This window comes from Mauremys mutica, chromosome 2, assembly GCF_020497125.1.
Source record: "Mauremys mutica isolate MM-2020 ecotype Southern chromosome 2, ASM2049712v1, whole genome shotgun sequence".
NCBI lineage: Eukaryota > Metazoa > Chordata > Testudines > Geoemydidae > Mauremys > Mauremys mutica.
In genome coordinates this window covers 8,328,776-8,350,075 of record NC_059073.1, presented here as the reverse complement: position 1 = coordinate 8,350,075, position 21,300 = coordinate 8,328,776, and the positions used below count along the sequence as shown (strand labels likewise).

At 47.8% G+C, this 21,300-nt stretch overlaps 1 protein-coding gene across 1 annotated transcript; it reads right to left on the bottom strand.

Annotated features, from left to right (window-relative positions):
• Positions 1-8,841: 8,841 nt before the first annotated feature.
• On the bottom strand, positions 8,842-20,258 carry LOC123365018 (lymphocyte antigen 6E-like). The gene is made up of 3 exons (XM_045007612.1): positions 20,037-20,258; positions 11,237-11,356; positions 8,842-9,730 (listed from the first exon to the last, which is right to left on the bottom strand). Exons 1-3 carry the CDS (start codon positions 20,086-20,088, stop codon positions 9,525-9,527), a joined length of 378 nt encoding a protein of 125 aa, XP_044863547.1. The 5' UTR covers positions 20,089-20,258; the 3' UTR covers positions 8,842-9,524.
• Positions 20,259-21,300: the final 1,042 nt, after the last annotated feature.

Below are 21,300 nucleotides of genomic sequence, written 5' to 3'. Positions count from 1 at the left end.
ACCTCAGAAAAGGGAAAACCTGGACAGGTGGCAATCCTAATTCAAGCCCTGCTGACCCCATGTCAATTTGCAGCCATGATAAGGAGCAGCCGACCCGACCTGCTCTACCTGGAGTCCTGAGCAGCCGGCCAAGTGGTCGCCAGCAACACTCTCTGGCCTTCTAATCGCGGAGTCCTTTCCCAGACCAAGCTGACTTTCGCTTCCCTTTCCAGACTCATCACAGTCTTTTGCTCACCTCCTGACGTCAAAACAGTGTCCAGACACAAACGAACTTGGCCTCAGTCACAGGCTTCCCCGTGAGGCAGTTAAGGGCCATCATCCTCATTTAACCGAGGAAATTAAATGGCTTGTCCAAGGTTACCTAGGGAATCGGGTGCAGGGAACCGAACGCTGCTCTCTTGAACTCCAGACCAGTGATTTAAATGGCAGACTTCCTATTGTCCTTATAGATCGGTGCCCTTCATAACCGTACCTGGCCCTTACCAGGACTGTGCCCTGCCTTTTCCTTTGCATCTCAGGATGACCTTTGGAAGTGAAACACAAATGCCGGGCACAATGGGTGAAATTCTGGGCCCAATGACATCGAGGTGTGTTTTGTCATTGATTTCAATGAAGTCAGAATTTCACCCAGTGAGTCCTAGAAATCTATATGTGGAGGAAGTAGAAAGGCTGGCAGGATAGGATGTAAAGTCAACTGCTTACCAAAAAACTATATGGGGATATAAATTCATTATTCCCCTCTTCAGTTTCATTTGTGGCTGAAACTTGAAATAACTGCTGTACTGCCCTTGACCTCGAGTGCCTGAAGCAATGTTGTTTATGGTTCTCTTCCTACTAAAACTGAGGTTTATTTTGGAGCTGGTTGGGACCTGGGGTTGCTGTTCCACTGGAAATTCCAGCGTTTCAGAAAAAAAAATTGTTCTGAAGCAGAACAAAAAGCTAAAATTTATCAATTTCCTGCAAAATGAAAATTCTGGAAAAAAAAAGATTCAGTATCATCAAAACAGTTCATTTTTACTTTATCCTTTTGATTAATTTCATTTAGACTTATATAGTGCACTAAAATATTAAATACTATATCTATTATATATTCTATTTATTATAAGTATGATATTAAAAGTAATATTTTACTATAATATAAAAGCTGAAATGAAATTAAATGTTTCAACACTGTATAATGAAACATTTAAACCTTTCCTTTCCTTTCAAAAAGTTCATCAAAGTTGACATACCTGCAAATCATTGCAATGAAACTGCATTTTTTGATGGAAACTGATCCCTTGAAACATTTGCAAAGAAACCTACCTTATTGAGGTCAGAGGGTGTAGGGATGCAGTGAGAAAGGCAAAGCGACGGGTGGAGATGGACCTAGCGAAGGGGATTAAAACCAATAGCAAAAGGTTTTTTAGCCATATAAATAGGAAGAAAACCAAGAAGGAAGAAGTGGGACCGCTTAAAACTTTAAACGGAGTGGAGATTAGGGATAACCTTGGAATGGCACAATATCTGAATGAATATTTTGCCACGGTCTTTAATGAGGCTAATGAAGGGCTAAGGAATAGTGATAGAGGGACCGATGGGAATGAAGTAATGGGGGTAGACATTACGGTATCTGAGGTGGAGGCCAAACTTGAACAGCTTAACGGAAGTAAATCGGGGGGCCCGGATAATCTTCATCCTAGAATATTAAGGGAATTGGCGAGTGATATTGCTAGCCCGTTAGCGATGATTTTTAATAAATCTCTAAATTCGGGGATTGTACCGTTGGACTGGAGATTAGCTAATGTAGTTCCTATATTCAAGAAGGGGAAAAAAAGTGACCCGGGTAACTACAGGCCTGTTAGTTTAACATCTGTAGTATGCAAAGTAATGGAAAAATTTTTGAAAGAGAGAGTGGTTAAGGAGCAGGAGGCCGATGACAACTGGGATAGATTACAGCATGGATTTACGAAAGGTAGATCGTGCCAAACCAATCTGATCTCCTTCTTTGAGAAAGTAACAGATTTCTTAGACAAGGGAAATGCGGTGGATCTAATATATCTGGATTTCAGTAAGGCGTTTGATACGGTACCGCATGAGGAATTATTGGTTAAATTGGAAAAGATGGGGATCGAAATGAAAATCCAGAGGTGGATAAGGAGTTGGTTAAAGGGGAGACTGCAGAGGGTAGTACTGAAAGGGGAACTGTCGGGTTGGAGGGGGGTTACCAGTGGAGTTCCTCAAGGTTCGGTTTTGGGTCCTATTTTATTCAATCTATTTATTGCTGACCTGGGAACCAAGAGTAGGAGTGGGCTGATAAAGTTTGCGGACGACACCAAGTTGGGAGGTATTGCCAATTCGGAGAAGGATCGGGATATCCTCCAGGGAGATTTGGATGACCTTGTAAACTGGAGTATTAGTAACAGGATGAAATTCAATAGTGAGAAGTGTAAGGTTATGCATTTAGGGATGACTAACAAGAATTTTAGTTATAAGCTAGGGACGCACCAGTTGGAAGTAACGGAGGAGGAGAAGGACCTGGGAGTCCTGGTTGATCGTAGGATGACTATGAGTAGGCAATGTGATGTGGCCGTTAAAAAAGCTAATGCGGTCTTGGGTTGCATTAGGCGGGGTATTTCTAGTAGGGATAAGGAAGTGCTAGTCCCGTTATATAAGGCGTTGGTGAGACCTCATTTGGAGTATTGTGTGCAGTTTTGGTCTCCCATGTTTAAGAAGGATGAGTTAAAACTGGAACGGGTACAAAGAAGGGCCACTAGAATGATCCGAGGAATGGAAGGCCTGTCGTATGACAGGAGACTTGAGGAGCTCGGTTTGTTTTCCTTAACCAAAAGAAGGATAAGGGGAGATATGATTGCACTCTTTAAATATATCAGAGGGATAAATACCAGGGAAGGAGAGGAATTATTTCAGCTCAGTGCTAATGTAGACACGAGGACAAACGGATATAAATTGTCAGTCAGGAAATTTAGGCTTGAAATTAGACGAAGGTTTCTAACCATCAGGGGAGTGCAATACTGGAACAGCCTACCGAGGGAAACAGTAGGGGCGAAGGACTTCCATGACTTTAAGATTAAGCTAGATAAGTTTATGGAGGAGATGGTATAATAGGATAACGGGCTTAGTCAATAGGTCAATTAAGTGCCAAACTGGTACTTAATTGGGTCAAATTGGGTCAATGATATGATATTCTTAACCTCTTTCAGAGGGTATGGCTGGAGAGTCTTGCCCGCATGCTCGGGGTTCAGCTGACCGCCATATTTGGGGTCGGGAAGGAATTTTCCTCCAGGGCAGATTGGCAGTGTCCCTGGAGGTTTTTCGCCTTCCTCCGAAGCATGGGGCAGGGGTCGCTTGCTAAAAGAGTGGGTAGATCGGCTAATGTGGCCTGCATCTTGCAGGAGGTCAGACTAGATGATCATAATGGTCCCTTCTGATCTTGAATTCTATGATTCTATGATTCTATGAAGTGTAGCTATTGTGTGTGCTTGTATTTTATTCCTCTTGTCAACAGCAAAGGGACAAGCTTGGATGAATTAATACATCTTTTCCACCTCTATTTTTTATGATTCTTTAGCCTGCACGTAATTATTTGGGTAAAAGTTGTGCTCCTTGGCATGCCTGACACTTAGAGGTGTGGAAACCTTGCAAGTTCTCATTCTGTAATGTTAGAACTTGAAAAAGATCATCCTGTTTCTGCTATAAAGAAGAGCTCTGTGTCACTCAAAAGCTTGTCTCGCTCACCACCAGAAGGTGGTTCCATGAAAGATATTACCTCACCCACCTTGGCTCTCTAATGACCACTAGATGGCAGGAGATTCTAGGGCCTGATTCATGGGTTGCCCTTTGCACCTTATGAAGTCATTTGCTAAAGTGCAAAGAGAGTGTAAAATGCTACCATTGTTATTTGATATCGTTTGACACCCACTTTGCACAGGGAGGAATGATTGCACCCTGTGCAGCGCAATGGCGAATAAAGCCCCTCGTGATGGCCTCTATCAGGGAGGGTATGTCTACACTTGCAGAGTTTTTGCACTGTCAGTTTCACTGGTGATAGGGAACCAGTGAAAGAAAAGCACTGGTTTGTGTACTCACTTAAATCCTCAGGTGTCGGAGAGTGTTTAGATTTGCAGCACTTCCATTGCCAATGAGAGCAGCGCACTGAGGGCAGCTATCCCAAAGTGCAGCTCTCTCCATTTTGACAATGGGTCTTGTGGGAAGTGGGGGGGGGGGGGGTGTTTGCGAGGCATCCTGAGTCCCTGCACAGCCTCCTCTCCCCAAACACTGATCAGCTCCAGCAGCTCAGCATTGCTCCAAGCAGGGGATCCTTTGCTCTGTAAACAGGAAGGGGAGTTTCAAAGTTCCCGGAGCTTTACAGGGGGAGGGGTGGATGTCTGTTTACCTGGCAGCAGAGCTGCTGGCTCCGGAGGCTAAAAGCTGTGTAAACAGGAAGAGCGTGTCTTCACTTGCACATCACCACAAAAGCATCTCGTGGAAGTGCTTTTCTTTTTGCGGTGAAACTTCTGACTTTCACTGCAAAAAGTCATTGGCAAGTGTAGACGGTCCCACGGTTTTTGCGCAAAAAAGAGACTTTTTTCTGCTTTAAATGGCAAGCGTAGACATGCCTGGATTCTTGTAACTACGTTAAGATTTGTAGCTTTTCACCTCATTTTCTATCTCTGGCCATGCCACCCGGAACGTGCCTGCTTTCAGAAGGGTGGGGGCTGCTTAGGGCTTGGATGGCAGACCTTGTTTCCGTACTGATCTCTGGTGAGAGTTTATAGCTAAAGCTCACAGCTGATCATCTGTGCTGAAGCCCTTAGCTGTGATCCAGCCACTGATTAGGGGGGCCTAGAAATACCAAGGTTAACGTGGGTTCAGGTCTCATTTAGCATGTTTCTTGCCCTTTGTTTCGTTGCAAAGAAAGCCTTGCAAATGGAAAACATCTCCAGGCTCTCCAGAACTTTGGTAAATCAAAACAGAGCAAAAGCACTGGTCCTTTCTAGGCGACATCCATGGCAAATATCAAACTACAATTGTTTTGGCTGTGGTCCTGTCCTATAAAGATAGTGTGTATATATATACACACACACATACAGAAAAGTGTTTTCCCCCTCCCAAATAATTCAACAGCTGCTGAAGGGATTTTGTCCAAACTTTGCAAAAAAGTGACCTTCCAGCAGGCAGCCAGCCAGCATGGAAAATTTCAGTCCCCAAAATGAAAATTTTGGCAAATTATGAGCATGTGCAAACAGCGTATTGGAACAGAAACTCTTGTGATCTTATTTAAGTACCTGCAACAACTGTTAAATCATGTGGCCACCAATGAACTGCAGCCACTTCTGCGGTGGAAGGCAGGAACCAACCAGTTCAAAGTACTCTCGAAAGAGAGGAAATTCTGGTTAAAGATTTTCTTCCTCTCTTATGAAAAATGTGCTAAAATCTCTAATGTTCATACAGAGCAGACCTGACCTGCTTTTTAAGGTCTCATCCAAACTACTGCCACTCAGTAAAGTGCATAGGACTGTGTAGTGGGGCAGATTGGCTGCCCAGAGGGGGAGGGGCCCCTCATTGAACCCTGGTGGGCGGAGCCATGCCACACTCAACCGTTGGGCTGGAAGTCAGTGGGCGGGACTGGAAGTATAAAAGGCGGGCCGGAGAACTCATTTGGGAGGCAGCCGTCGGAGGAGCTAGACATCTCCTGTGAGCTCCCGAGCAGGGAGGCTGCTGCAGACCCCGAGGGAGACGAGGACTGGTCAGGGTCACTTACAGACCCGAGCACGGAGGAGCTGCAAGTGCTGACAGAGGCCTTCTTCCCCGACGACCAGGATGACCCTCTCCAGATCCAGGCACCCCTGGAGGGAGCGCTGGGAAGTGGCCCAAGGGGAGCGTCAGGAAAATAACCCTAAACGGGGAAGGTGACAGCAGGAGGCTGAGTCTCACGTCCCTGGTGTTGTTCGGGAATTAGCTGAAGCTGGTGGAGATGGTGATGACTCTCTGACTGATCAGGAGGCCATTCAGGATCAGGATGACTAAGTGTCTTGGTGGGTCCTGGAGCATCATGAGATGGTAGGGGTGGCCGCCTTGAAGGTGAAATTCACTCTTTCCAGTCCACTCTTTTAAAAGAGAACTGGATAAATTCATGGAGGTTAAGTCCATTAATGGCTATTAGCCAGGATGGGTAAGGAATGGTGTCCCTAGCCTCTGTTCGTCAGAGGGTGGAGCTGGATGGCAGGAGAGAGATCACTTGATCATTACCTGTTAGGTTCACTCCCTCTGGGACACCAGGCATTGGCCACTGTCGGTAGACAGATACTGGGCTAGATGGACCTTTGGTCTGACCCAGTATGGCCGTTCTTATGTTCACCCATCCCCCTCTTCTCATGTAGTGACTCCGCCCCCCAACTTATAACTCAAAATGATCCAATTTGTACCAGTCTTTACTGACTTTCCTAAACAATTTTACATAACCGGTAGAGCTGCACTTGTGTTACCTTGAACAACTTAAAGAACAGGCCTCTGCTCAACGAGTATCATCATCTGTATGGGGAAACTGAGGCACAAAGAGGTTAAATTACTTGCCAAAGGTCACACAGGGAGTCTGGGGCAGAGCCAGGAACTGAACCCAGATCTTCCGAGCCCCACACCAGTGCTTTAACCACAACATTATCCTTACTCCTCCCATCTGAGCCTCCACCCTGGAAACCCTCTACCTTATACCATTGTTTCCAAGGAGTCAGGCAAGCCAGGGTGAGTTAGAATTTCCAGGCAACTATCTTCATTAAGCTGGAGTTAAGGTTGAAAGTGCATCTCAGTAACTTAAGGGTTAAAAACATGGTTACAATTTTGTAGTTATTTTAAAAAACCCAAATATTAGGAACTTCATTTATATTAAATTTAACAGAAACCTAAGCAAGCCATTCAGCCAGTTTGAAGCTGGACAGTCTTGTTTCTGTAAGCTTTGTCCCTCTCTAGTACTGATATAAAATCCCATGTCCTTTTTGTCCAGTATCATCATGGATGCACAGAAGAAGCTGTTTGCAAAGTGTCCTGTTCTGTCCCCACCAGCATGACCTCAGAGACACCGCGTTTGCGAGGTCACCCCAGTATCACTCTGTAAAATGGCATCTTCCATGTGGCATGACCTTGCATGCACCGTGTGAGCGAAGTCACGCCAATGGAGCCAGGGTGGCGCACCCTGCAAAATGGTGTCCTCCATGCGGCATGACCTTGCATGCCCTGTGCATGTGAGGTCACAGCAGCAGAACAGAGTCACACCAGTGGGGGTGGGCCCATGCAACCAAGGGCCTGTATTCTGGGGGTGCCTCAGTGGCCAACTTCCAGAAACCCCAAAGTCTGAAATGACAGCAGTGCACAAACTGCCTGACACCAGCCTCCATTTATCCCTTCTTTGTTCCTTTCCTACCCAGGGCTCAATCCTGAATACCCTGAATCATTCGAGGAAGGATCAAGCCCACTACATTGTAAGATGCAAGGGGAATTGGATCAAAGGGTGTCATGGGGTTAGCTGCTCTTTTTGGGGAACCAGGGCCCAGTCTACCCCTGACTGCCTGATGAAGGCCCCGCCGGGGGTAAGTTGCTGCCCCGGGTGGCTGATTAATAAAGGTTACCCATGCGCAGTTAGAGGGCAGCACCAAAGGGAGATGGGAGGCTCGTGTAGAGCGGAGGGCAGCTTGCAGGAGAAACTTGAGCCAGAGGGCTGAGCAGGGCTCTCTGGGGAACCCATCAGGACAGCGAGCCTCTCAGAGTAGCTCATAGAGACGGGCACCTCGTAGATAAAGGACTGCAGTCTGCAGGCACCCAAAGGGACCTGGTCTCAGCCCGTGGTCACCCAGACACTGGCTGGACGCCCAGCCTCACCTGGATCACCTGCTTTCCCTGGAGAAGGGTCACAGCGGACAGACTTCCCCGACCCCCTGGCTCCAGAGGAGGATGTTACTCCAGCAGGGGCAAGAAGCACAACCCCAGGGCAGAGAGTGGCACCAAGGGAACCCAGGGGGAAGAGCCTGGGTATAGGGGAACATGGGACTCAGGTGGGGGACATGGGCTAAGATGAACTCGTCACCTGCCGGGATGTTGGGGTGAATGTTTTGTTGATTTTCTGCCTGGGTTTTTCTGTTAATAAATGACACCCTCCACCAGGGGGTGCTCGTTAGCATTTAACAGGCTGTTTGGACTTGCCACTACCCTGGGTGAGGGGAAAACAAAGTAAGGGCTGGCCTGCAACACCACACCTGCCCGCATGGGGGCGCTCTGCAATGACAAGGGGTTAAAGGAGTTTGCTCATTAAGGCTGTTTTTAAATATAGCCGCAGGGTTTTCCGTCACCACTCACTGACGATGCCGGGCAGGAATTGGAGAGATGCTAATATCTAACGTACAGACTGATCCCGCAGCGGTTTTGCTCCCATAGTGTTTGCTCCAGTCCCATCGACACATCTATGGTAGACCAGACTCACGCTTCATCCTGTCCAGCCTCAGTCATACGGACTGAATCCGAAAGGGCTTTTAGGGAGTAAAGTGATACAAGGCGGCATCTGGTCTCTGGGAGAGTCACAGCAACCACAGCTGGGAAGAGCAGGGGAACAATCGACTCAAGTGTTCGTTCCTCAGGGCCCGTACTGGCTGGGGAGATGGGGGCAGGCATGGGCGGTAAAGGTCTGTGTTAGGAAGAAAAGTGACAAGCGAGACGGCGCTGACGAGAAGCACAGAGCAGCTGTCCCAGGGAGCAGTTGTGCTGCACCCATGAGTTGAGATCTTTTGGCTAACAGGCACCTCAGACATCCTGCTTTTCCAGCAAGCAAACAGACACACAATACATCTGGGCTCAGGCAAGAACAGGAATGTGTTTATTCAGGTGTGATGCTCACATGCCTCACACTGCATTCGTTTTACATAAGAAAAGTCAGCCAAGAAGCAGAATTTAAAAAAATGTAAAAAAAACAGAATCCAGGGGTGAATGTATCTGAGGTTTGGTTCTGGATCATGCCTTCCCAGCAGTCAGTCTGGCGCTGATCCCTAGCGTGACGTGTATGGGAAATGTCTCTGCAGTAGCAAGAGGCAGGGGTGTTTAAGTATTCTGCTTTGGAGGTGGTTTGGGATAAACATTTCCTGGTGAGCCCTGACCGTTTTTTTAATCAGCCCCATCAACTGGGACTATGGGTATAAAAGCAGACGCCCTGACAACATTATCCACCATTTCCTGATGGGTTAAGAGTGCAAGTGGGGCTGCACTGTTCAGTTGAGCTTCACAGGCCTCCTGTGCACAAAACCATGGGAGCAGCAATCCAGATCTGCTGAGAGGCACAGAGGGGCACCCAGTGACAGCAGGGGGATTTCCTTGTGAATGGCAAGAGAGCAGGTATTGTCTAATGGGATCTTAGAGAGAGTTTGGAAGAAAGGGCACCATCGGTAACCCCAGTATAGCTTTGCACAGAGAGGAGGTTGGTGTCTTGTTGGAGAAGCCTGAGCAGGTTCTTCAGGGCATCAAGTTCTTTTTTCCTGGCCTGATCACAGTCCAGCCCTGATATAGACAAAGCTGGCCAAGATCGCCATGGCCAGCACGGAGTAGCTGACTTTGACACTGGTGGCCCCGCTGATGTTGCACAAAAAAGAACTGCAGCAGGAAACAGAGGCAGATAGTATCCCAATGTTGATCCCAACACTGGGGCAAATTGAAGAACACCCCTTGGAGATGCTTTGCCCGGAATGTCCACCTGAATCAGAAAAAGAAATAAGAGAAAGAGATTCAAGATTAAAAGTTTCCCAGAGTTCGGAGAGGAGCTCCTTAGCTCTGCAAAGGAGATCATTGTACTGATGTAGCTAAGCAATCCTGAGGTGAGGAGGCCATTTCTCAGCAGTTAATGGCCTCAGAGCCTTAGCTCTGCCAGTCAATGCCCAGCGATTTAAGTCACTACTGCTATTATATACCCTGAAAACAGCACTAGTCTCTTCCTAGCAGTTACAGACCCGTTTGTAACCATCTGGGAACACCCCCTTCAGATTCCTGGCCAGGATGTGGGAACAGCCAAAGAACCCTGAGAATCCGTTCCAGATTGTCTCACACTGCCCACTGCATGCTGGGACAGGGCTTTGGGAGTTCAGTGAGGGCTGCGGGGATGCAGCACAGAGGTGACTGAGTCCTGTCTCCTCCTCTTGAGCCTCAGAGCTTTAAAGAGCTCGTAGTAGTTAGGTCACAGTACAGCTCATTAAGCAGCAGACACCAATATACTCAAAAGGGCTTCAACCCGGCCTCCTCCTGTGCATGCACAACCAGCCAGGCACTGGGATTGGCGCGTGCAAATTCTCTCACTTGCACATGCCAATAATGGAACCTTGCACTAGCCCATGAGATCAGGGCCATCCTTACCCATACGCAAAGTACACAGCTGCGTAGGGCACCAGGAAATTTGGGGCACTACTTTTGTTAACTGAACCACATCGCAAGTAATATCAGTGCGCCTCCCCATGAACCGGCTACTTACAGTCCGCTCAAAATGCAGAAGTTGGCAATGGCATTTACACGTGCAGTATAAATGCTGCTGGGTGCAATCGGGCACATGCAGTAGACGTCCTTTCCCCTGCGGTCCAGGGACAAAGGCAGCCAGCTTTTCCAACAAACCGGAGGGAAAGGGGCGTGGCCTCGATGCAACAAGAATGCAGCAGAGCAGAGGAGGCTGCATCCCTGAGAACCACTGCTGAGAAGCAGAGGATCCACTGAGCCCTTTCTGCGTTCAAGGCTGGCAGCCACTCAGGCAGGCAGCCTCCTTCCCTTTCACGTCCAGGGCAGAGCCGCTGAGGAGCGGGTGGGAACTCAGTCCCAGCCCTCGCTCACCTCAGCAGTAGCTGCACCCACTGCTGGGGAGCGGCTGCTGGACTGGGCTATAAAGAGCCTCATTTCAGGACTTCGGCCAATGCTGGAGGGGTAAATATGGAGCCCCCCCAGGAAGCCTGACATTGCCTTCAGTGCCCTCCTCTAAGTCACTCACTCAGCTGCAAACCTCACTAATGAGCATGGGGGATCCGGCTCCCACCCCCTTAGTGCGTCCCAGCAAAGTTCTCCTGCCATTCAGTTTCAAGGAGTGATTCCCCAATTCCACATCAGCGATGTCCCACCCTTCCAGCAGATGGAGGAAAGAAAAACCACTGATCTGGAACGGGAGCAGCACGTCGTCTGGGAAAGCGCTAGGGAAAGACAATAGCCAGAACATGCCCAAACTTACCAATTCCTGCACCAAAATACGTGGTCACACAGTAGTTTGCATCACTGGGACATGTAGCTGGTAAAAGACAAGCCCAGTTGGAGGACTCTTCGTTACAGGTGAAGCACACCAGCGAGTGAGCTGCAAAAGGAAAACACACCCCATGTTACAGGCTTGAAGGAATATGTTATTTGTTCCTGGTCTACAGTCCCTGTCCCTGTCTCCTGCTGCTAATGAGCATCAAAATGGACCATATCCTGATGTTCTCAGCCGCTATTTCAGGCCAAACTCTCATTGAACCCAATGTAGTTTTTCCTCTGCATCGATTAAGGATTCAGGATTAAACCCAAACACAGAGAGGGGAATTTTCAAAGGCAGAAATGGCAGCTGGGCACCCAACTGCTATTTATGCCTCTGAAAAGTTCCCCCAACGCCCTCTGTGATACCAATTTGTAAATACTTTCTCAGCACATTCCTTTCCAAAGCCATAATGTTACATACAGGATAATAAGGAAAAATCAGCATGGACTTTCTCAAGAACAAATCATGCCAAACCAACCTAATTTCCTTCTTTGACAAGGTCACCAGCTGAGTGGATAAGGGGAAAGCAGTACGCATAATATATCTTGATTTTGACACAGTCCTATATGACATTCTCATAATGAAAGTAAAGAAAGGTGCTATAAGGTGGATGCACAACTGGTTATCAATGGTTCACTGTCAAACTGGGAAGGCAAATTTTGTGGGGTACCACAGAGGCCAGTACTGAGTCCGGTATTGTCCAATATTCATTAATGATTTGGGTAATGGAGTGGAGAGTATGCTTATTGCATTTCCAGACGACGCGAAGCTGGGAGGGGTTGCAAGCACATTGGAGAGCAGGATTAGAATTCAAAACAACCTTGCCAAATTCGAGAATTGGTCTGGCATCCACAAAGTGAAATTCAATGAGCTTAAGTGCAACGTACTACAGTGCTGAAGGAAAAATCAAATGCACAGAAACACAATGGGGAACAACTGGCTAGGTGGAAGCACTGCTGAAAAGGAGCTGGGGGTTATAGTGGATCACAAATTGAAGAGTCAACAATGTGACTCAGTTCCAAAAAAGGCTGACATCATTCTGGGGTGGATTAGCAGGAGTGTTGTATATAAGACAGAGGAGGTAATTGTCCTGTTGTACTTGGCACTGGTGAGGCCTCAGATGGTGTATTGTGTTCAATTCTGGGCACCAAACGACATGGACAAATTAGAGAGAGTCCAGAGGAGTGCAGCAAAAATGATAAAAGGCTTAGAAAACCTGCACTTTTGACAAACTGGGCATGTTTAGGCTTGAGAAAAGAAGACTGAGGGGGAGGGATCACAGTCTTCAAACATGTTAAGATCTGCTATAAAGAGGACAGTGATGAATTGTTCTCCATATCCGCTGAAGGTAGGACAGGAAGTAATGGGCTTAATCTACTGCAAGGGAGATTTAGGTTAGATATTAGGAAAAACTTTCTAACTACAAAGGTAGTTAAGCTCCGGAGCAGGCTTCCAAGGGAGGTGGTGGAATCCCAATTATTGGAGGTTTTTAAGAACAAGTTGGACAAACACCTGTCAGGGATGGTCTAGGTTTACTAGGTCCTGCCTCAGCGTAGGGGGCTGGACTTGATGACCACTTGAGGTCTCATCCAACCCAACATTTCTATGATTCTATGACACTGGCTAAGAGAGTGAGCATGCCTCCCTCCCTCTGCGGGTTGGTCCAAGCAATTTCAACAACCTCCTTCTTATAGCTACAAGTGTTCTCCTTTAGTTTGAGTGATACAGGCCTGCAATTTGGGGCTCAAGACCCTAGGTTCAGTCCCCTCTGATGACCATGTCTGTATTACGTAGTCACTGTTACATACAGAAGATGTGCCATCCCAGATCAGACCACACGTTCAAGTTCTTCAGCATCCAACCTTCTGCAGTGATCATTGCCTGCTGCTTCATAGGAAGGCACAAAAATCCAGTGCACCTGGGCTAATATGCATGGGGGAAACAACTCCTTCCTGGCTAGAGATGGTCCAGTATTTTATAAGGACTAATTTGCAAAGAGACAGGTGCCAATGGATGGTGGGTGGCCATCGAGATATGAGCTCACACTGGCTCTGACAAATGAAGTGGGAATGACATGATGTGTTATTTATTGATGGGTATCACATGGAAGACCAGAGAATTCATTCTGACTTGCCAAAGTAGCTTGGTTATTATTATTACAATGCCATAAACATGCTAGATGCTTTATAGAAACAAACAGAGAAGCACGGTGCATTTCCTAGAGAGTTTATAGTGCAAATTGGACAGGAAGTGATTCATGAGGGTGACAAAGAGAAGGAGGGGATGGGTTAAGGAAGAACAAGCTCTGAAGCATTAAGTTCATCCCAGGGCTTGATTTTGCCACCTTTATGTAACATCCCTCCACCTCCATGGGTCACCAGCAGTTTGAAGCCAGGCCTTTCAGCAGCACAACACAGACCTTGACCACTGGCAGGGAAGGAATAACTCCAACTAGAAGCAGTAGTGGGCTGTTATCTTCTGCGGCCTAGACACTAGAAGAGGATGCAACACGGATTTTACAAGCACATGCTCCACTTGTACTGGGGAGTGCCTTACTCACACAGCTCCAGTGGAGCCAGGCGGGGAGTCAAGTGCTCTTTCAACTGCTCATCGTTTTTTAAAGTTGACAGCTAACCTAGCAAAGGTGGGGAGCAGAGAACCTCTTCTCCAGCTCTCCCAGCACAACCACCTAGCAGTGGGCAGGGCACACTCTGATCTTGGCCTTGGCTATAACGTCCACTAACACCCCACAGTTCCAGTAAGAGTGGGGGCACGATTAGGCCACTGGCCTCTCCCTCACCAATCACCCTGATCTAGCCCACTGGGTCCCAAACTTTAACAACCTGTGAACCCCTTTCACTAAAATGTCAAGTCTCGCCAACCCCCTTCTAACAATGAATATTTGCAGGGATTTTCTCCTTTACCTGAGTAGAAATTATAAAAGCAGTGATCCTGGAAATATAAAATGTGTTTTTATGACATGCTTATTATACGCTATTTATTATTATTGATCATTACAGTATTTTTATTACATTATGAAAACGGCAACACTCTTCCAAGATCTCGCTTTCGTACCTTGTATCACTTTGAATAAGCCTTTTATAAGACAAGGCTCCTACGTTTCATCAAGGAGTATCAGATGTGAAACAGCAGGAAGGTATTTAAGAAGCCAACTCAAAAGAGTTCCTCCTACACAAGCGTTCAGATCTTGAGCAGTCCAGGCAAACAACGCACGTTACAACAAAGCTTAAACTTGTTCTTCATCATAATTTTAAAACAATACTAGCTGCCTATTTAATTTAAAAAACAGGAAGAAATATCCGCCTCCCTTTCCGTTTCTTATAAGGAGTCCTGAAGTTGAAATCCCCTCAGTGTGATAGAGATGCTTGCTTTGATCTGCCTAGCTTTTGGAAGTCCAGGGGTTCCAGGCTAGTGGCCCCGTGCTGCCCGGGGTCCCTAGGGACAGCTCTGTCCACCATTAGGGAAATTTCCCCTCCTCCTCTGAGAATTCTCTGTAACATTTTGCAAACCCCAGTTTGGGAACTACTGATCTAGCCCTACCCCCAAGTGGCTCCAGGACCCTCCAGGAAGCCAGCACCTTCTCTTCTAGTTCTCCTCCACCTGATGAAAAGACGAGCAAGATTTTGAAATGCTCCTCAGTAAAGTGAGCAAAGGCAGGAAAGCTGGGCTCTGATTAGCAGCTGAACACAGGCGCGGGTGTTTCTTGATGGTTCCGTAGTTTTTTTAATACAGACATTGTGATTATTGGCTTATTGGCCCAGCTGCACTCGAACGGCTACGTGCACTTTGGAGGTCACTGTTTATTATTACTGAGCACCCAGAGTGTAAGATCTTTGTGCTGTGTTTATACAGCACCTAGCGTAACGCAGTCTGGTTCAGGACTAGGGCTCCTAAGAGTCCAGGGTCGAAGCAGAACAATCAACAGATGCTTTATTAAGAGAGACTAATTGAACTACATGAGTTGGAGGTCTGGAGAATGCAGCTAGAACAAGCCGAGACCAGTTTTCAAAAAGCTCCACCCCCATCACTTCCTAGCAAGAATATATAGTTACAAGCAGTGCATCATCAGCAAAGAATGTCACTGCCTGATCCTGAAGGAAGGGGCTGGTTTTGTAGCAAGTCTGCAGAGCAGTGTAAACAGCAGCTACCTGGCAGGATTACAGAGCCACAGGTCTGATTCAGATCCCACGGAAGCCAGAGGAAAGCCTCCCATTGACACAGCCTCAGACAGCACAGTCCTCCGAGGAGCCCAGGAATCAGTGGATTAATTTGATGGTTCAATTCTGAGTCAGTACAAATGGCATCGCAGAGATTCCACATTGATTGTCCCTCAGTGACTCTAAGGCAGATGATCTTAGCTCCGTTTGCATTTTTAACCGTCGGTGCCACAAATTTAACCTGGATCACTCCTGTTTATTCATCACCACTAATCTAGCTCAGGTTCTTATGTGAGCCACGATAAAATCCAGTTCCACTCCCTCTCCCAGAGCTACCCTGGCAAACACGGTTAAAGAGGAGTGAAAATGATTTTTTTTTTCCATAATTCCAAATACTCATGTTGAGTAGCTAGGTACAATTTACAATACTGTTGTATTTCTGCCCATAGCAATTACTGATCTCTATGTTTCTGATATATTTATAGGTGCATTTTTTAAATGTCCTTTGATTTGAAACTGTCCAATTGCTCTGTGGCTAATCTGTGTTCCTAGCACAGTAACCCTAACCCAGCCCCCATCAAATTGTGTGTTCAACTCCCTTATTACACTGTGTCTTACTTTAGATTATAAACTCTCCAGGGCAGAGACTGCTTTTTAATGTGTTTGTAAGCAGGAAAAACGGGCCCTGAATCATAACTGTGGCTTCTGCCTCCTCCTGTAATAGGTACAATAAACAATGTCTGTACTAGATTCACAGATTCATAAGATCATTGTCAACATCCAGGCTGACCTCCTATAAAACACAGGCCAGAGAACTGCCCCCAAAATAATTCCTAAAGCAGAGCTTTTAGAAAAACACCCTATTTTGATTTAAAATTTGCCAGTGATGGAGACTCCACGATAACCCTTGGTAAATTATTCCAGTGGTTAATGAGCCTCACACTGTTACAAATTTATGTTTTATTTCCAGTCTGAATTTGTCCAGCTTCAACTTCCAGCCATTGGATATAGTTATTGCTTTCTCTGCTAGATTGAAGAGCCCATTATTAAGTATTTGTTCTCTGCATAGGCACTTACAGACTGTGATCAAATCACCCCTTAACCTTCTCTTTGTTATGCTAAATAAATAGAGCTCCTTGAGTCTACTGCTATAAGAAAGGGCGGCTCCAGGCACCAGCACGCCAAGCGCGTGCTTGGGGCGGCAAGCCACGGGGGGCGCTCTGCCAGTCGCCGCGAGGGCGGCAGGCAGGTTGCCTTCGGCGGCGTGCCTGCGGAGGGTCCGCTGGTCCTGCGGCTTCGGCGGACCTCCCACAGGCACGCCGCCCAAGGCAGCCTGCCTGCCCTGCTTGGGGCGGCAAAATGCCTAGAGCCGCCCCTGCCTATAAGCCATGTTTTCTAATCCTAAACATTCTAGTGGCTCTTCCCTGAATCTTTTCCAATTTACCAACATCTTTCTTGAATTGTGGACATCACAACTGGACACAGGATTCCATCAGCGGTGGCACCAGTGCCAGATACAGAGGTAAAATAACCTCTGTACTCCTACTCAAAATTCCTGTTATACATCCAAGAATCACATTAGCCCTTTTGGCCGCAGTGTCACACTGGGAGCTCATGTTCAGCAGATTATCCACCACGGCCCCCCAAAGTTTTTCAGAGTCACTGCTTCCCAGGGTAGAGTCCCCCCTCCTGTAAATATGGCCGACGTTCTTTGTCCCTCGATGTATACCTTTACAATTAGCCGTATTAAAACACATATTGTTTGCTTGTGCCCAGCTTACCAAGTGATCCAGATTGCTCTCTGTCAGTGACCTGAGCGCTTCATTATTCACCACTCCCCTACTTTTTCTGTCACCTGTAAATTTATCAGTAATGATGTTGTTTTCTTCCAAGTCATTGATAAATATGTTAAATAGCGTAGGACCAAGAACTGATCCCTGCATGACCACGCTGGAGATTCACCCACTCGTTGATGATTCCCCATTTACAATTACATTGTGACATCTAGCAGTTAGCCAGCTTTTAGGCCAGGTCTACACTACCGCTTATGTCGGCAAAATTTATGCTGCTCAGGGGTGTGAAAAAACACACCCTGTAGCGACATAAGTTATACCAACCTAACTGCTAGTGTGGACAGAGCTATGTCACTCACCCGCCAACACAGCTACAACCACTCACTGGGGGTGGTTTAATCCTGTCAAGGGGAGAGCTCTATCCGGTCGGCATACAGCAGCCACACCAGAGATCTTACAGAGGTGCAGCTGCATCGGTACAGCTCTGCCGCTGTAAGCACGCTAGGGTAGATGTGGCCGTAGTCAATGTGTGCCAGGCTAATGTTCTATCATTATAGTTTTACATCAAAATGTCACATGGCGCCAAGTCAAATGCCAGTACTAATGAGTACATTACAGAGGAAAAACAGAAACAATGGGCTCATGAAAAATGTCTAAAAATAGAAAATGTAATGAAGAGGGAGGGATTATTTCAGGAGGCTGTGACTGAAACTACAAAACAAAGAACCTAAGCAATGCAAGAGCAAAAACCAATTGCCACCAATCTGATAATGGGACAATTTGCCAGGGGAAGAAGCTTTTGGTGCTCAAGCTACTAGAGATGCTGAAGAACTCATGAGAAACAACACAGCCCTTAGGAAATGCCTTAGATAAGACCTGTGGAATCTGACCTTGCAAAGAGCACAGCTCGGCCAAGGCTCTCAAACCCCGACCCAATGCACTCAGTGGAAAGACTCCCGCTGACATCACTGGGCTTTGCATCAAACCGTTACTGCCCACGCCAGCTCTGTCTGTGTTCTCTGCGCAGCCACTGCTCTCCTTCAACCGCACAGTACTTGGCACTTAAACTCCATGTTATGTCTTCAAGGCAGGTTAGTGAGTAGCCAGCTAAAGCACAGGAAGTTCCTCAGGAGAAGTTCCTTGCATGGCAAAAGGAATATTCCTGTTGTTCTGGGGACAAAGCTACCTGCAATAACCCCATTTGCCTGGCAACGGGTGTTTACTGTCCAGGCACAGGGGCCAGCAGATTTCTCCCACGCCCTGGGCTAGATTTGATCACATACAGACCGAGACTGGGAAAATAACACATTCTCTGTGTCCACTTGGTTGATATCACAATGGGCTTAGACACTGCGGTGTGGGATCCAGAGTGAGTGTCTAGAGGGGGCAGCTAAGATCATCTTAAGAGCAGCGAGAAACCAGCTAGTTGTTTCTCAATATGGACCCCATGGAACTGGAAGTGTCCTTGATTTCTGAGCCAGAAACCCAGGTGGCTGGAGCTGATCAGTTTCCTTGGGCTCAGGCTGTAGTTTATCCTGACACCTGGTGCAGGTCTTGGGGTGACATGTTAATGTGAGTAAACAGTAAGAGAGGGGGTTAATGCATTTGTATAGATGATAAAAAAAAGCAGCATCTGGGAGACTATAAATGGGGAAATCTTCAAACAAGTGAACATTCATTGGTTAATAACCGAGCCTGTTCTTCCTAGGCTTAGTGGCAAACAAATAGATAAAAGCCTGTTCCACAAACACCTTTCATCCCTGGAGGTCTCCCATCCAATTATCAAACCGCCCCAGACCTCATTTTTAAAACCAGAGGAGCTCAGGAAGAGTTGGAGGAGTAAAATTATTCTCCATTAAGAATCAATCAGTGGCTCTTCCAACCGGAACCTACTGCTGTGACCCCACTTCAATATTACTGGGATTCCACTACAACATTGTAAGAACGCCGGGCCTGAGTCTGATCTCACTTGTGCCGATGTTCCACTGCGCCGGCTTATCTGAATTCAGTGCAGTTACTCCTGATTTACTCCACTGTATCTGGGATCATGATCAGACCCTTATGGTTTTAGCTGATTACAGTAGAAGAACTTGCAAAAGTTATGGTTGCAAGAATGCAATGTTGAGAAGCACCGATCGCCCTGAGTGAAAGAGCCTGGCTCCGAGGATAACCGTATAAAAGATTTATTTAAGAGATGACTAGACAGGTCTCTAGAGCTAGTCGCCCCCCCACCCCCTCTCCCTCTCCCTCTCCCTCTCCCTCTCCCTCTAGGCCTCTCAAGACACGCTGCTGTTGGAAGGAGCTCAGATCCACCGAGCTGTGCTCCCCCTTGCATCCAGAGCTAGGGTGACCAGACAGCAAATGTGAAAAATCGGGACAGGGGGTGGGGAGGTAATAGGAGCCTCTATAAGAAAAAGACCCCAACAATCGGGACTGTCTCTATAAAATCGGGACATCTGATCACCCTATCCAGAGCACTGCATCCCCCTAAACATCTTGAAACGGAGATAACTTGCTGTGCCTGTGCCTGCACTGAGCTATTTTTATTACATCCACACAAGCTAGTGCTGGAAAGACAGCCAAGGCACCAGCCATTGCTTCGCACTCCCAAGCGGCTGGCTGCAAAGGGAGCTTTGCAGAAGGGCCAGCTCCCACTGAAAGGTAGAATCTTTGCCAAGGGTGCTGCAAAAACCCCCCTCTGCCCCTGCCATTTCTAGCTGCTTCCCTGGCTCTCTCTCAGGCACAGAGGAATCATTAGCAGCATCTCACCTTGCTCCACACACAGAACCGCCACCAGCAGGGTGAGAAGAAAAGCCTTCATCTTCGGCCTGCCGTCACAGCCTGGGCAGATCAGGCAGCTGCTTCTTGGGGGGCTGGTTATAAAGGAGGATCTTGGTGCTGGTCTGTGAAGGCAGCTCCCGCGAAGACTGGGAGTTAGAGGGGCGGGGACAGGAGATTGATGGCTGGGCTGGGTGTGCAGGGGAGTTTGCTCACGTGGTTTTTTTGTTTTAGCTCAAGAGCAGCCAGAGGGAACAGGGCTCAGAGGCTTAACGGAATCCGGTGCTGTAGGAAACGTGTTTGTGTTAGGTTTCGTTTCCCCGCCGCAGCCTGGAGGGAGGAGGAAATCCAGGACTAGGGCATTCTGCACAAGGAGAGGGTTAATACACTGCCTAAGCCAGACACCACGGTGGAAAATCCCTACTTTATTGTCTAATCCGGTGATTCTTAACCTTTTCCATACTGGTTCCAACAGCAAAGAGGGTGGGGACCCTGCTCCCTGCCTTCTGGGTGCAGAGAGAGGGACGGGGGTCACCAGTGGAGCCGGCCAGGACAGAGAAGCTGCATCCTGTGAAAAAGTTCCAGTTGGCGATAAATCTTTCTGTCCCAAAACCGGATGAAAAGTTAAAACCTCCTGGGGGTGGCGGGGAGGGGATTGGAAAGTCAAACGTGTTTCAGACTTTTAAACATGGTTTTTAGAAAACAAAACAGGTTCCCAGAATGCCTGGCTCGCCCGCTCTTCAGCACCCTGATCTCCCAGCGCCCAGGCCACCTACCTCCCGGCCTGGCTGCCCTGGCTCCTGGATGCCTCCAGCTGCCTGACTCCCCATCGGCCCAGCTGGGTGTGCAGCCCAAGACACCAAGGAGCGGGGCAGCCCCACAGAGGGGGAGGCAGGCAGGCAGCACTGGTAATGGGGAGCTCAAGGAGTGGGGCAGCCTGCCAGGCAGGCGGATGGGAAGACAGGCAGCAAGTGGTTCCAAGGAGCAGGGCAGGTGGGAGTGGTTGGGCAGACCAGGGTGTCAGCTGTGAGGAGGGTCAGGCAGCCTGGCAGTCTCCAGCCAGCTTCTATGGGGCTCCAGGGAGCAGGGCAGCCCACCAGGTAGGGAGTCAGGAGAACCAACGAGCCAGCCAGCTGACGGGGGGACGGGAGAGCAGGCAGCCTGGGGAGATGGCTGCCCGGGGATTTGAGGAATCCCAGTTCCCACACTTCCCTCCAGGCGTGCTGCTGATGAGCTGGGGGTGAGCTGGCAGGAA

Bases quoted from the DNA above. Each gene is read 5' to 3' on its own strand.
- LOC123365018 (XM_045007612.1), bottom strand. From the start codon at position 20,088: ATGAAGGCTTTTCTTCTCACCCTGCTGGTGGCGGTTCTGTGTGTGGAG. The intron at 11,357-20,036 runs GTGAGATGCTGC...TTCCTTTTGCAG, and splicing joins GGTTCTGTGTGTGGAGCAAG to CTCACTCGCTGGTGTGCTTC. The intron at 9,731-11,236 runs GTAAGTTTGGGC...TTTCTGATTCAG, and splicing joins GTATTTTGGTGCAGGAATTG to GTGGACATTCCGGGCAAAGC.